Source organism: Nilaparvata lugens, chromosome 12, assembly GCF_014356525.2.
Source record: "Nilaparvata lugens isolate BPH chromosome 12, ASM1435652v1, whole genome shotgun sequence".
In the NCBI taxonomy this organism is placed as follows: domain Eukaryota; kingdom Metazoa; phylum Arthropoda; class Insecta; order Hemiptera; family Delphacidae; genus Nilaparvata; species Nilaparvata lugens.
Genome location: NC_052515.1, coordinates 5,936,708 through 5,953,400, shown reverse-complemented (window position 1 = coordinate 5,953,400; position 16,693 = coordinate 5,936,708). Strand labels below are relative to the sequence as shown.

General features: G+C 34.2%; 1 protein-coding gene across 3 annotated transcripts in view; it reads right to left on the bottom strand.

Annotated features, from left to right (window-relative positions):
* LOC111049518 (vacuolar protein sorting-associated protein 13D) overlaps positions 1-14,508 on the bottom strand; it is a 119,369-nt gene extending 104,861 nt beyond the window's left edge. For all 3 annotated transcript variants that reach the window (XM_039438804.1, XM_039438806.1, XM_039438805.1), the window contains exons 1-7: positions 14,172-14,508; positions 12,617-12,807; positions 12,150-12,332; positions 10,429-10,689; positions 5,622-5,789; positions 3,155-3,511; positions 2,113-2,543 (exon numbers count right to left, since the gene is read on the bottom strand). In XM_039438804.1, coding sequence (XP_039294738.1) covers positions 2,113-2,543; positions 3,155-3,511; positions 5,622-5,789; positions 10,429-10,689; positions 12,150-12,332; positions 12,617-12,807; positions 14,172-14,268 — 1,688 coding nt within the window. In that variant the 5' untranslated portion in view covers positions 14,269-14,508. The remainder of the gene's footprint in view (positions 1-2,112; positions 2,544-3,154; positions 3,512-5,621; positions 5,790-10,428; positions 10,690-12,149; positions 12,333-12,616; positions 12,808-14,171) is intronic.
* Between the last annotated feature and the right edge of the window lie 2,185 nt (positions 14,509-16,693).

The following is a 16,693-nucleotide window of genomic DNA, read 5'->3' as shown; positions in this document are numbered from 1 at the left end:
TCTTAGAGTCTATGAGGAAGTGGTCCGGGTGTTTTTGTTCGCGGGTGATTTTCTTCTTCATTGTTTCTCGAATTTTTCCGCGTTGTTCCTTTTCCGTTCCATTTACTTTTGCTGGCTTCAGGATGATCACATTCTCCTTGGGCGACAGCTTCTTGGTCCGGGGCGGAGACTCCTTGGCTGCGGCAGTGGGGGCGGCACTCGATGTAGAAGGTGCGGTCCGCTTCTTTGGCAGTTGCACGGCCTCAGCAAATGAGATCGCTTGTTGTAGCTTTTTGCGACTTCATTTGCTAGTTTATTCACACTCTACTCCAGAGTGTGAATTTTTCTAAACATTTCCGCGTTGTTTTCTTGTATATTTTGCTTAACGTCTATTCTTTCTATACTGATGTTAAGTTCATTGCACACATTTAAAAATGAATCATAGTCCTCTCTGAAAACTTTTTTTCACGATAATTTCACTCCCGCATTTTAGAAATTTCTCTTGTATATTTTTAAGTGACCGTACCTCGAAACGTATTCCGCTATCATTTTTACTTTTCGGTGGCAATTCAGGAGGCATATTAATTTCATCCTTTTCCTCCTCTTCTTCATATTCGAGCTGCGCGGATGGTGGTAGTTTTGTTGGCGTATTTATTGGCGAATGGATCATCTTAAGGCTGATAGATCCAAAACACCATAATTTACTGATAGTTTGATAATTGTTTTTTTAAAGAAACAGAACCTACTCTTTAAAGACAGCAATGTTCAAACGAAAATTTGGTGACACACTTTTCACTCATAAAAACGATGAGTAGTTTTCACTGTGAAAAACTGCTGAGTAGACTGCTTGTTGTTGGTGTTGACACAACTTGTTCCACTTCCACTACGAATACTACTCTACACTAATTATTCGCTACGATCTGCACTCTACGGAGGTCTGATTACGACTGAGCATACTAGCAGTGTCACACAGCTTCACGGGAAAGAATTACATGAACTATCGGCTTGAGATAACAGTAAAAGTTCCAACATGAAAAGTTCCATGATTGTAATATTACATTTTTTCTCGATTGGAATCTTCAATTCGAGATCTATAAAACTTTATAGTAAATATCAGAGTCATCGATATACGGACAACTTTTTGACTGAGAATTTATCGTAAATGATTGTGTTGCATGTTCAATGGTATCACTGAAAAAACAAACTCTGTAAACAGAGTTAACAAAATTAACAGATAATATAGAGATGATATATAAAATTTAAAATAACAGTTTCAAAATAAAGTTTTATTGAGAACAAATATAAAATGTGAATTCTAAACTTGTAATTTATAATTTTTTGGTGACGTGTCCGTAACGTCGACACTGGTTTGAGGTGTCTACAAAGCTTTGCTCTGTTCCTTGTAGCTAGGCTTCCGCCTTCTCTCTAAAAATATGGCTGGCTGCGTGTGTTGTAATTTTGTGCTCTCTGAATATTTTTCTGTTTAAGTGAATTATTAATGTTTTAAATTGAGTTTTGAACAGTTTATAGTGTTCTATTTTGTCTATAATTTGTTTCTTGTGTATACAAGCCTATAGCCATTGTTTTTCAACTATATAGACTTGATAAGTATTTAGCTTGTAGTGACTTTAGATGCTTAAACGTGTAAGATATTGTTCTTTGTGTATTTGTGTAGTATATTGCCAAAATTCTTCTGAAGATTATAAGTTCATTTGCTCTGAAAACTGGATTTCTCATTCATAGGCGATAGATCCATTCATAGTTTACCAAGAATCTATTACGTTGGAGCCGATAACCTTCCTTAGGTTAATAGGTGAAAATTTGCTATCCAACCGATTTAGGAGAAAATGGTAGCACGGCATGATATATCTACTTATGCTATTGTTTCTCTATGATACTAGTTTCTAGGTGAGAAGTATTATTCTACAATTATTGTATATATTTCAATTTGATTGTATGTTTTTTTATAAATACAAAATTATTTCATTTTATTTTTGGTTTTCAAAAATTACAATGCAAGTTGCTGAATTAAATTAACTGCTCTTGTTTGTAGTTAAATCCAAAACCATCTGATTAATGCTGAAACACTTCAAACACATTACAAGGCTACTGAATAAAATTGAATTGAATTACCTGTTTACATTATTAGTAGCGTCCGCCACCACCTGACAAAGATGAACGGATCCTTTCTTCAGTGAGAAGTTGAACTGTCCGAAAACAGTATCACGTCTTAGGATTGTATTGTTCTCAACGGAATCAGCTAGTGCATCGAGTATCTCCTCCTCAAGCACTGTACTGCCTTTAGCCAAAGCCGGTGTACTCTCTCTAGTATCTTCCTGACCACGCCCACTCTCTAAGCTCTGCCCACTCTCCTGACCACACCCACTTTCGGCGGTAGGCGTGGCTTGCCATCCCCACCACTGTGGGAACCAGCTGACTAGCACGCTCCGCCCCTGTTGCTGTTGGTTGTTGGCGGTTTCTGCCTCCGGGGGCGGTTTGACGCCTCCATCTGGGGGCGGTGAAGGCTTAGCGGTACTGGGAGGCCGGATACGAGTCATTGCGATCTGTAAATCACAAAAAATTGAAATTTGGCAACATTCTATTTCTAACATTCAAACTATTTTATTACTACCATCTTATTTTACACAAACGGTTTCTCAAGTGTTCACTACTACAATAAAAAGATATTCAAGACAAAATTTTATTTCAGTTACATATTATTATCATAAGTACAATAGTAAGTATTAGATATTTGTTTTTGACTTAATTGATTTTGTATTTAGATTTTTACTGTGTGTTTGTATTGAAAAAAGTTATTGATTGATTGGAAGTTCAATTCTCCATTTTATTGTTTGTTTACCTCAGTAATCGCTGCTATAGACTAAGATCTATGTTCCGTTTTTATTACTTTTGAATGAATTTATTTATTTGTCAGGAACAAAATACAGAATACTTTGTCAATACATGTATTTGTCAACGACAATTAGAACATTTAGGGCCGTTTGCACAGTCAAAGCTTAAACTGAATTTAGTCAGCTGGTGGCTTAAACTCAAAATGAAACAAATTTTAACAAACGAGACTTGATACGGATTCAATCTAGTTAAAATGAAATTTAGTTTAAACTGTCACTGTGCAAACGGCCCTAATTTGAATAGAACGATCAGTGGTACCAACCTCCCTCAACACTCTCAACTCATCGAATCCCCTCTCCCACTCGACAGCGTCCTTGATCGCTTTGTCGGCGGGCGCAAGCGCAGTGACGTCACCGGCAGCCAACAGCTGACCGTAGATGCGCACATACTGCACGTTGTCGCGTGCGCGCTGCAGCATGCCTTCCAGACGCGCGGCACCTGCACGCTCCATGCGCACGGCGCCTGCGCCCGAGTCGCACAGCAGACAAGCGACCGCGTAGTGCCACCATTGGCGCGGGGCGTCGGTCACCGACGCGGCTGGCCTCAGCTTGCGGTAGCGTCGGTTACGCTCAATCCGATCCAGACCTTTCATGCAGCCCACCATCTGCCCGTATTGTTTCTGCCAATGAAATCAACAGATGAACATTGAACTGTGAATATTTCTTCAATTCTATCACCATTATTATTACTGTATTGGATTTACTATTTGGTACTGATCTGGATATTCTGATAATATTTCATACTATAGAAATAATCTTTATTTGTCCCAAAAACATAATATTACAATGACAAAAATCTGGTGTGGCGCACTCACACAACTTTCCTTGCCGTTATGATAATTTATCACCTGACGATAGTGCTCACGCGCATCTCAAGTCTATTATTCAAAGATCTAAGCCAGTTGGTGACAGTAAAATAACGCTGGAGACACACGAAGTTTGCTATCTCTTCATAGTGAATGATTTAATAGAATCAACAGTTGCCAACAGTTTGCAATTGAAATAATAATTTTTTTCGAATTTCGAGCTTATTTTAAATTTTAGGTGAAAATGTTATTGAACATTAATTGAAGAGATTTTAATGCTCAATCATATCCACTTGGAATTTTTTGTTTAAATTGTATCTGAAACCTGATAATTGGGAATCTAAAATCAAACTTTGCATAGATGGGGCGGAGCTCCTGGAATTTTTACAGATATGGGACTTGTGGCAGTTGATAGAGCTCATCAATGACTATTTTATGTATAAATTTGATCAAAATCTTTGGAGCCGTTTTCGAGAAAATCGCGAAAAACCCTGTTTTTGACAACATTTTCATCATTTTATCCGCCACCTTGAATTGCATTAGATCGAAATTGTTCGTGTCGGATCCTTATAGTGTAAGGACCTTATGTTCCAATTTTCAAGTCATTCCGTTAATTGGGAGATGAGACATCGCGTACATAGACGCACATACACTCATATATACACACACACACACACACACACACACACACACACACACACACATACAGACCAATACCCAAAAACCACTTTTTTGGACTCAGGGGATCTTGAAACGGATAGAAATTTGGAAATTGGGGTACCTTAATTTTTTTTGGAAAGCAATACTTTCCTTACCTATGGTAATAGGGCAAGGAAATTAAAAATGGTTATTAAAACTATATTAAGCAAACCCAGGCTCTATCCAACGGATATGGTTTTTAGTGATTTTGAGGTCATGACTATACGTCAATTATACATAAAAACTGTAATTGAGTACTTAATAAAATATAGATCCGATTTTCCTCTCACAATAAACTCTACTCTTAATTATTATAATCTAAGGGCCACTGCTAACAAATATGTAACCTATAACACTAATATTGAATGTATAAGGAGGCAATTAATTTACATAAGTACTAAAATAATAAACCTCATTCCAAATCACTTTCTCATGGACAATAAGATCAGCGGAAAAATTAAACTGGATATAAAAAACTGGACATACAGTAATTTCTTCTTCCATTTAGATATAGGCCTATGGCTCCAGCATTGTTTTTTCATTAGTTTTTTCATTTTTCAGTGTACTCGCTTACCTTTATTTTGAGTACCTATTCCTCTGTTTTCTTCCTTCCCCCCATTTCTCCCTTCCTTTTTTTCCTCATTACTTCTCTTCTCTTCTTTGCCTGCCTATTACATGGGAAACCATAGTTGGCTAGGTACCTTCCTCTCTTTTTTTTCTCTTCTCCAACACACCCAAACAGCCCATTGTTTTTTTATATTTGTAACATTTTATTGTGTTTTATTTGTTTCGTAAATCTTTGTAATTTTGTTTTGTCTTGTTTTGTGTGTTTTTAATAAATTGAAATTGAAAAAAAAGAAAAAAGTAAATATGCATGTAAAGGTGCCTGTATCTGTAAGTTTTTTGTCTGAGTCCAAATCTTACTGTGATATATTGTTGATGGTGTTGGTGTCTGCTATTATAATATTGTATTATTTTTACTGTTACTAATTGTATTGTCAGTCTTTGTGTAAGGCTATTGTAGAAAATGACGTTGTTTGTAACATTCTTATGTTTCTTGACAATGGAAAATTGATTGATATCTGCTTTGTCTAATGACGGACAAGGATAACAAATTATTGTTAATTAGATGCTGACTTAATAACATGAATCTCACTATAGATAAACTGTGATATCATTCAATAGCAACTACATAATTTATGATTAAAATGATGTAAGGACTGACGTCAGAGAGTGTGATGGGGACATCCTCGAGCAGAAGGTCGCAGATGATGCGCGGCTGGTTGCGCGAACGCAGCGCATGCTCGGCGCGGTTGCGCTTGATGTGCGCCGCACCACTCACCGGCGTCAACAGCAACTCGTGTTTGTCTCTGTTCTCACCTCCCATCGCCACCTTACAAATTCAAACAAACATCATAAATCTTCAAAGTAAACATTAGAATTAAAATTCATTTATTTGCCATAAAACACGATTATTAAGAAAAAGATTGATAAGATTGTTCAGGATGAAGTTTGCTTCTTGGGAGTCAGAATCAGAAACTGTCTCAAGTGGATCACATTCTGAATAAACTCTCAAGTGTCTGCTTCTCTGTCTTTAAAAAGCAAAAACAAGCCCTCAGAATTGTCGACAACTTGAAACCTTATGGATCTTGTAAAAACTCTTTCAGAAGACTTAGAATTCTATCAATTCCTGCATTATACTTCCTCAAAATTGCAACTATGACAAAGGAAAAACGATAAGATATTGAGAGAGAGTTATATCCATCATAGTTACAATACTAGAAACCAGATAGTTCATCTTCAGTACCCGCAACACAGAACAGCAAGCTTAGAGAAAAAGCCACATTATAGCGGATTAAGAGCTTATAACTCTCTTCCTATTGAAATAAAATGTATTGAGAGGTTTAAGAATGCAATAAAAGCTAAATTGATCGATGCATCTCCGTACAGTTTAGAGGAAAGCTTCAACTGTTGGCGCGTGTAGTAATTTTTTTTGCAAGCATATTTTTTTCAACTTCTTTGTATGTTCTGATTCTCTTCTTTTCTCTCTCTTTTATAATTACTTTTCTTTGAGTACTGTACTCAATACTTTTGCCGTGTCATATATACTACCAAGCTTTGCTTGATTCTGAAGTGTTATATGACGAAAATTAAACTAAACTATTACATAAGCTAAACAGTGAAATTTGAATTTGAAGTAGTAAAATACATCACATAATGAAACACTAGAATGTTGTCTAAAATATCACGAACTTATTGTGAAACTAGTTGGTAACCCGTGCACCGCAAGGGTCTAACTAGAAACTTGAGTAACTGAAAACTTGACATACTGGAATCTTGAATAATTTAAAATAGGCCAATAACCATCCTCGGTAAATAAATGATCTGTATGCAAAAGTTCAGGTTAATCAGTCCAGTTATTCAGACTTGATGATGCATCATTCGTGAATTTCCTATCCCGTACGTGTATAAGCCAGTTCTTTGCTTTATTATAATATAGATTACATACATATTTCAACACCTATGGTGTCATTTTACGTGCGTTGAAGCATTTAAGTAATTTTACAATAAATTCGTGAGATTTTTAGACAATATTCTAGTGTTTCATTATGGATTAATATCACAACATCTCACCAAAACAGTATCTGAGGACACATCACATAATGATAAATCACATTGATAATCTTTGAATAAAATAAAAATATATATAAACTGAAGAATAAAATTATAAAAACTCATAAAAACTCATAAAAATATATATTTATGTTATCTGAAAAAATAGCATCACCAGCAAAAAGAAAAATTGGATACTGATGATCGTTGCACACATCATTATTATAGAGTAGATTCAGTTCAGGGAATCCTCAACATTGTGATTAGAGTTCTCTACTCATGTAAGTTACAATATATTCTGGCCAATATATTATACCTATATACACTAATTTACAATAAATGACAGGCTAATTATTCAACGAATTCGACTTAAAGTATAACAAATTTATCAATCAGAATGAAGATTGAATTAAATTTGAATATCGATAATATTATACTGTAAGGTAATTGCATAAATCGGCGGTGATTCAACAAATATGTCGACTCTCTGAGAAGAATATAAAATAATAATATCCTTACCATCGACATACGACCAGAAAAAGAGAGAGAGAGAGATAGGCATCAGATTATCAGTAGAGAATACAGTACAACACAATGGAATAGAATATAATAAACTAATGTTTGTCTCTGTTATGTGCCTTCTGACCGTGTATTGCCACCTAGAATCATTATTTGAATAACAACTATGAACAAGTTGATTACTAGATAGAAAAATGATTGTAATAAGTTGAATGGATAGAGTAATACTTATTATTAATACTTGATCAACTGATTCGATTTTTAAAAAATATCTGGATCTTATTAATGAATTTCTGGATTTCAAGACTAAGTAGCAACACCAATATGTTGGATTTTCCCTAATATATATTATTAATTTATTTCTGTTACCTAAATAAAATCATTTAAATTTTTACTTGCTGAGTAAAAAGGTCGTTTCAAAGAAGATCACTGTGTAATGGATAATAAAGTAGAAGTGAAAGAATAATAAGAATAATAATAATAATAATCCAAATCAACGTAGTAGTAGGAAGATGAAATTTCATCTTTTATTCACATCTTATAATTTTCAAAATAGTGAGTTATCAATAATTTATATCCTTCCTAATCTTTTATATAGATTAGTATTCTTACTATTTTTACATTGAATTTTTTACTTGCAAATTAGTTTTTACTCTGACTTCCCTATTGTATTCAAATTAATTATCATCGAGATAGTTAACAATTTGGTAATAAGAAACAAATGAATATATATCGAATTTCCAATTGAAATAAGTATTCTTGTATTTCATTTATCGAAACACCAATATCATTATTATTATTATTATTATTATTATTATTATTATTATTATATTATTATTATTATTATTATTATTATTGAGACCGATACTTTTAAAACGTCGAACACCCGACAGTACAGAGATAGCTATTTTTATTTTGTCTGAGTAAATAATCTAGCAGAGAAACGAATAGCAAAAATCGGTTCAGTAACAAAGAGTTACTCTGTTCCAAGTCAAATACTTTGCTATTGTTTGTTCAGAGCGTTCCAATTTTGTTCAGATAACATTGTAATCTATAACTCTATGCAAAATTGTATTTCATATGTTTGAGTGAATCATGATTCACCAGACAAACAATATAGATGGGTACAAGTTTCAAAAGATAATCTGAAATATTTGTTCACATAGTTCAAATTTTCAATAATGACAGCCTTCAATTTTGCATTATTCCTCACTTTTTCCCCAAAAGCTTCTCTACTATTCCTATTTACTCACATCAGAGAATAGAGAAAATTTCACTTCTTGTGGAATTGATTTGGCATTATAAATGAACGAAAAGGTTAGGCAGGAGACAGCATTTATGGAGAGTTCAATCACTTTGTAATGTTCAATGATTCTACCTACATGTTTAGTAAAATTTACAAAAAATTTATCATGTTTATTCAAATTTGGTTATTTACTGGGGTTTCTTTTTTGTAAATAGCACATCGTATTTTTTCTTTATCTAATGGATAAATTAATACAAAATGAAACCATAACAAATTTATTTTCGTCTTTCCATTTCTAGGTTCATGACTTAATACTGCCCATTTCCAAGAGAGTAATATAACTTGAGACCAAGAAGGAGGCAATTTAAGTTAAGAGAAAATAAAATTATAGGCCTAATGATAGACAAAAGATTTTTTTTCAGAATCAGTAAAATTATTATTCGATAAACTGATGATGTATAAAGAGCTAAAGAATACATATCCAGGACCAAAATCAGGCTTGAGTTATTGATATAATCAAATTTTGAATATCTTGGAAACGATTTGACATATTAATGTCTGATTTTCAATGTACCTAAATACCAACATAGATACTCAATAATTATTGTATTGGATAATTGAAGTGGGGAATAAATTATTTCCATCGATTAAAATGCGCTCTTACTATTAGGTGATTCGAATTGAGAGAAAATAAAAATTGAATCAAATTGTTAATGTTGTTAGCTTACACTTTTACAACAGAACTCACGAGTTTGTTGCTTGTCGGACGCGTTTCGTTGCACTGAGCCATATCCTCAGCGTACAAGGAGTAGCTAGATACCTTGTACGCTGAGGATGTGGTTCAGTGCCACGAAACGCGTCCAACAAGCAACAAAATCATGAGTTGTGTTGTGAAAGTGTAAGCTAACAACAAGTGTAAGCTAATATCTGTTTATATTTTTATATGTGGTTATTTTTATATCTGGTTATTTATGTTCAACGGATCTCGGAAACGGCTCTAACGATTTACACGAAATTTGGAACATAGTAGGTTTATGATATAAAAATTCGATTGCACTAGGCCTCATCCTTGGGAAAACTCGCTGAAGGTCATGAAAAGGATAATTCATCCTTGGAAAAACAGATGATAATTTCGTCGTTTATCGATAACAGAAGATGCCTGTGTGGGAGATCAGCTGTGTAATCGATTAGTTTACCGTATCTCGCGAGAAATCTAGAAATTTGAATATTCTCGATCAAAATAATCTGATTTGTTGACATGAGATGGTATATCATAATATTCAAAGATAATCATTATTTTACAGTTTCAAGTGATTAGTGAGTGTTATTTTGTTATTCAATTTGGTTTGTAAATAATCTAAATTAGAACTTTTTTGTTTTTAAATGTTTGGACTGAAAATTGAACCTGAATTCAAGTGTATGGAACATAACCTACTTTCTGGAATATTTATAGTGTATAAATCAAAATTCGGGGAAGAAACAGTTTTGGGCTGTGCCTGTTATTCCTTCCCCAATCATTTTAAAGAATTGTGTTCTGTTTATCAATAGTTTATAAATGAATAACGAGCGAAGCTCGGTGCCCTGATATTTGTAATTAATATCAACAGTTCAAGTAGGATGAAGACGAAAGAATAAATTAAAAATTGGAGCTCACCATTAGCTCCTGCATGGTCATGTCACCCCACATCTTAGCGCCTTCCTCCATCCGACAACAGCTGTCCCAGTAGACGGCCAAGTTGGTCAGCTGCACCACTTTGAACGAGTGACCACTGCTTTCCCAGCAGATGAATTTCGGCGTGAACGATTCATCGCAGCTCTGCGCTGTCAGTGACTCGATCCGGAGTCCGGCCGCGAACACCGATCCCTCTATGGTCTGGTCGTCCTCGTATCTGATGTGCACGTCTTTGATTTTCAACTGCCAAAACAAACCACTTGAATTCATTTCGATTCAACACCAAAAAATGTTTCAATGCTTTTAATAGAATAGTTCAAATTACTTGAAATGAATTTTTTCTTTAGGGCTAATTTGATTTACAACTGCCAAATCAACCACTTGAATTCATTTCGATTCAATACCACAAAATGTTTCAATTCTTTTAATAGAATAGTTCAAATTACTTGAGATGTATTTTTTCTTTAGGGCTACATTGATTTTCAACTGCCAAATCAACCACTTGAATTCATTTAAATTCAATACCACAAAATGTTTCAATGCTTTTAATAGAATAGTTCAAATTACTTGAGATGTCTATTTTCAACTGCCAAATCTTCCACTTGAATTCATTTCGATTCAACACCAAAAAATGTTTCAATGCTTTTAATAGAATAGCTCAAATTACTTGAGATGTCTTTTTTCTTTAGAGCTACTTTGATTTTCAACTGCCAAATCAACCACTTGAATTCATTTCGATTCAACACCAAAAAATGTTTCAATGCTTTTAATAGAATAGTTCAAATTACTTGAGATGTCTTTTATCTTTAGGGCTACTTTTAATATAGATAAAAATATAAATCTCAGTACCCTTTAAATTATTTTGTCACAAAATGTTTCAGACATTAATGTCCGATAATAATTTAAAAGGGTACTGAGATTTATATTTTTATTTATACTTGAGATGTTATAGGAGACGGAAACTGAGACACTTGCTGAGGCATGGCGGCCTCCTTGTGATGGCAATGGAGGGTGAAGATGATGGATGATGTCAGGAAGGAGGGAAAATACTTCATTCTGAAGTGGAGTGCACAAGACAGAGAGGAATGGAGAAGGAGGAATCATGTATGTATTATCTGCCGTCGTCCACATTAATAACAAGTAGAAAATGAACACGTATTTTGTTTTCATTTCATTATGGAGACTAACTTCAGTCTAAGAAGACTTAGACCAGGTCAAAACGATCATAACTACTAAAACTAAGTGCTTTTTCTACTTCAAAAGTAAATTTAATAGTGGAACAGAATGGATACAGTACCACAACACAGACATTATTAAATTTCAAAACTTCTACAGGAGTAAAAATTGATATAAAAAGCAGAATTAGGCAAGTTTCAAACGGCAGAATCCTGGCTCCTGAAGATCATATTTCATATTCCGCAGCTCTCCTGCGCTTTCACATTGGGATCTTACAATTAAGCCGATGGATCTTACAATTACGTTCACCGTACCTTTTTCTACTTCTTAATTGTTTTGAAAATGAATGTTAATTTAATGGTAGAAAAATTAATACACATAGCAGAAATTTTAAAAATTCAAAAATTCTGGAGTAGAAATTGATTCGCTGTCTTTTTTAAAAACCTAGGAGAGCGAAGTTAGGGCGCAGCCGGCCCTCTCTTACACTTAACCCTACAATGAGTATAAAAAGCAGAATTTGGGCTTACCTGTAAATTTTCGACAATATTTGTGACTAGCGTGGTGCCATAGCTAAGCCATGAGGAGTAGCTTGAAGCATAGTAGCTGGGAGCTTGACCTGACTCTGTTTCAGCCCGCCATCTTGCTTCAATGGCGTCCAATAGACTCAGTTTATAGTCTTGAGCCGCGTTCTCCTCAGCCTCTTCATCCCACTGAAAATGTCAAACATAGAGAATAAAGTTTTACATGAAAAAGAGACAAGAACACTGAGTCTCAATTTATGAGAATTGATAATTATCACTGGTACAGCTAGTTGGATGGCCCGGGATTCCCACATATCAGTATCAGTGAGCGTGTGTCCGATACAGTGAAAATATTATTCCCACAGTAATTTCTAAATACGAAAGAACATAAAAATCTCTAGGATGCGATTTTATTATTATTATTACTTTATAGTAATACTAGTATAGTAATAGTAATATTACTAGAAACTAACCTGAGATAGATGTACTGGTCCAATGACAACATATAGTTGTTCGATGGATATCTCCCATGGCGCGCTTCGTATCTGACTGACAGGAATCTGGAGCCGAACTTTGCCGATGAGACCCGAACGGACCTGCACCGGCATCCCAATCTGTCGCAATGCATCTTTTCGCAGTGGTAGATTTTCTAGCTCAACAGCACCTAAAATAGTTTCAATTGTAGGGAAGAAAATCTGTTATACTGAGATGCAACGCAAAAATTATTGATAATTTAAGAGAACAATTTGCTTTCTCCAAATCTTGTGGTTTTTTCATAATTTTAATAATCAGTTTGAATTTAGAGGTAAACTTTACCCTTTTATTGCAAAGTGAAAAAAAACATTGTGTTACCTATAAAATTTAAATCTTGAAAGGACTTAAAAGGAGGGCAAAAAGTTATTATAAATTTGAGTTATCAATCACAATATCGTATAGTTTCAGATTAAATTTAGCATCTGAATAACAGTGGATTGCTGAACCTGTCTGCCATTAGACAAAGCAGATAGATCTAGTTCTATCTTTTTCCAACTCCGGACCGTTGCCAAAATTGTTTTAGACTAAGTAATAGGTTACTATAGAACTCTGATATACTACCAAAATATTTCTATCGTATTTCATAAAACTTCAAAGTGAAAAAACACTCTTTGATGTGGCGACGTCCGTTTCGTGCTGGTATTGCACATTTTCAAGCCAAACAGAAACTGAAGTATTTGAGGTTTTGAGGGTGAAATTTTGACAGAGTGGGGCTGGAGGGCACATTTGGCGGTTAATGGAGGAAGATTTAAATGAGTTTGACAAACTTCATTAAATGAGTTTGACGTCGCCACATCAAAGAACGTGAGTGTTTTTTCACTTTAAAGTTTTATGAAATACAATAGTAATAATAATAGTGAGAACAAGATGGATAACCAACAACAAAATATTTCTTCTTAATTAGGTTTCAAAAATGTATTGCTAGCCTCAATTTTTTTTATTCAATTCATATAAAAATAAAGTGGAATTAGCCATTTGTTTTTAATAAACTGAATTATTATACTCTTTGTAATATTCCAAAAGTAACCAACTTGCTTTTGGATTAGCATGTGAACTAAAATACAATATTATCTAAAATTCCAAACAGCATTTTTGCCTCCAATTCTTGTTAACTAGAAGTCAATTCAAGTCAAGGACAATGAACAATAATTATTTGAAGAGCTTTGCACGCAATCATTTAAAAACGTTGATGACTTAACGATGGTTGAGAAATAAATTTGTTGGTTAGAAACAAGTAGGGCAGTTGGACATAACCTAAAACAAACCCTACTTGAGTTGCTACAAATTTTGAATGTTTCGATTGGATAAAATTGCTTCAAATCAGGAATGTTAACTGAGGAATGTTATGTGTAAATACTGTAAGCAATTGAAACTGAGCAAAAATTATAGTAAACAGTATAAAAACAATATGAACTATGACATTTCAAGTACAATGACTTTCATCATAAAATTAAACAATTGTTTCCTTGCCTTATAATGTTTCATTTAACTTACCTTGTAACAGAGCTATGCTCAATTGGTCGGTATTTAGGTTTTCTACGTATTTTCCTAGGTAATTGTTTAGAACCCAGGCAACAAGACTTTCAAGCATAGTTGAAGCAGGTTATAAATGAATTATTATTTACACACAATAAACCGGACAGTGATACGCTATCATTGAATAGATATTTGATCATTATCAACAAAACGTTTAACAAACTCAAAACTAGAATATCACAGACAAGTAAATCATTGTCTATAAGTTTTATAATCACATGAATCACTTGGCGAATAAATGCACACCCAAATCAGAAAACGTCTTCGACTTTGAATAATTCTACGTTCAACTTCATCTTCTGCAGACTGAACGAATAATGGCGATGCGCTCTCTTACGTCATATTCTGTAAACATCAAGCAGCTGACTGAAATGGCACGAAATTCAAACAAACGGAAAACTGTCACAATAATGCAATGTTTCAAAATAAAACAGGAGGGTTCCTAAAACGGAGGATTTAGCAATTCACAGAAAGGAACACATACTAACCTTGACAGCAATGTTACCCATATTAATGCTCAAGCCAATCCTGTAGCTGAAGACAAGGGTATTTGGGGAAGGAGAGTGATCCATGGAGCTATGGAAACAAGTGATGGTGCAACTTTAAAAATAGCTAAAAAGATGTTCTGGCTGTTTCTCTCAGGACTTGATTCTTCAGTTAAAACAGAAGCATTTATTGATCATCTACAAAACTTGAAGCAGTCAATAAATTACATCTGTGAGAAAATTAACTCTAAATTCAACACATACAGTTCATTCAAAGTGGGAGTACCTATTGAAATAGCAAATGAACTAATGCATCCTAATCTATGGCCCCAGGGATGTATTTTGGGTAAGTTTAGAGCTGCGAGGACAAAATCTGGTGTAACAAATAATTTTTTAAGGCCTACTCTGGAACAGAAATCTCTGACTTAGAGTCTTCTGTATCCAATGATACTATTACATTAGACAACAACTTTGATGTGATCAAATTGATTCATATGAACATGCAGTGTTTGCGGAATAAGAATACTAAAGTTGAAGTAGTGTGTCAAACTGAAAACCCTGACTTTATCTGTATGTGTGAGCATTGGTTACATGCTGATGAAATAGCCATGCATGCACCTGAAGGTTATATAGTTGGTTCTTTTTTCTGCCGTTCTGCTTTTAAAAATGGAGGCTCCTGTATAATAATAAAGAATGAACTCAAGTTTAAAGAGCTTCAGATTGAACAATACTGCTCTGAAAAACACTGTCAAGCATGTTCTGTTTTGATGTGTGACTTGAACTTTATTCTGGTGTCGGTGTACAGGTCACCCAGTGGAAGTTTTAATATCTTTCTTGATAGTATTGAGAAAATCCTTCACTATCTAAGTGGATATAATGTTCAAATTTTCATTTCCACTGATCTCAATATTGACCTAAGAATGAATGATTCAAAATCACAATATTTTTTAACACTGCTGAGGTCTTACAATTTATATCCATCTTCACTTTCTCCTACCAGAGGAACATCCTGTCTTGATTATATTTTTACGGGTTACAACCAGTCATTCTGCAGTGTTGATGTAAAGGATCTCTGCATTGCTGATCATCAATCACTTGTAATGGAAATTAGAGTGCTTAAAAAGGATAAAGTATGTGAGGATCAAAGTGCTGCTGCTGTGAGACAATATAGTCAAAATAACTACAATTATTTCTACAGAGAGATTTTTATAACTGATTGGACATCTATTGTAGCTGGTTCTGGGTCATCTGTAGCATTTCATCTCTTCACTCACAACATTAAGAATAAAATTGAATTGTGTTTTCCTCTACAAAATAGACAGAGAACTCCAAGTAAAAGAATTAAGTGGTTTACTGAGGAACTAAGGTCAATAAAGGAACGTGTCCTGCTTCATTACGATCTTTATAGAGTAACTGGTTCTCTACATGCAAAGCAAGCATATGTATCCCTTAATAAGATTTATAAGTCTAAAATTATTGAGGCTAAAAAATCTTCATTTGGGCGACTTATTGCTAATTCCTCTAATAAATGTAGAACAGTATGGCAACTTGTCAAACAGGATACAAGAACAAACAAGAGTAATAAAGTAGATATTGACCCAAATGAGCTGAATAACTTTTTTATAGACTCAGTGGCAGCAATAGCTGGAAATGCATTACATCCTAATGATGTTCCAGACTCTGGTGTTCAGGTTGAGTGTCAATTTGAATGGTGCAATATAAGTGAGAATGGCGTTATAAGGGCTGTGACTGCATTATCAAATTCCAAAAGTACTGATGTTTATGGTGTCTCCAATTTTTTCTCAAAAAAAACATTCATTCTATTGTTGAACCACTTACAACATTATTTAACCAATGTATAAATGAAGGTCAATACCCAGATTGTCTGAAAATATCAAAAATAATTCCAGTACACAAAAAGGTGATAAATTCTCAGTTGAGAACTTTAGACCTATCAGTATAGTTCCTATATTTTCAAAACTTTTCGAGTACATT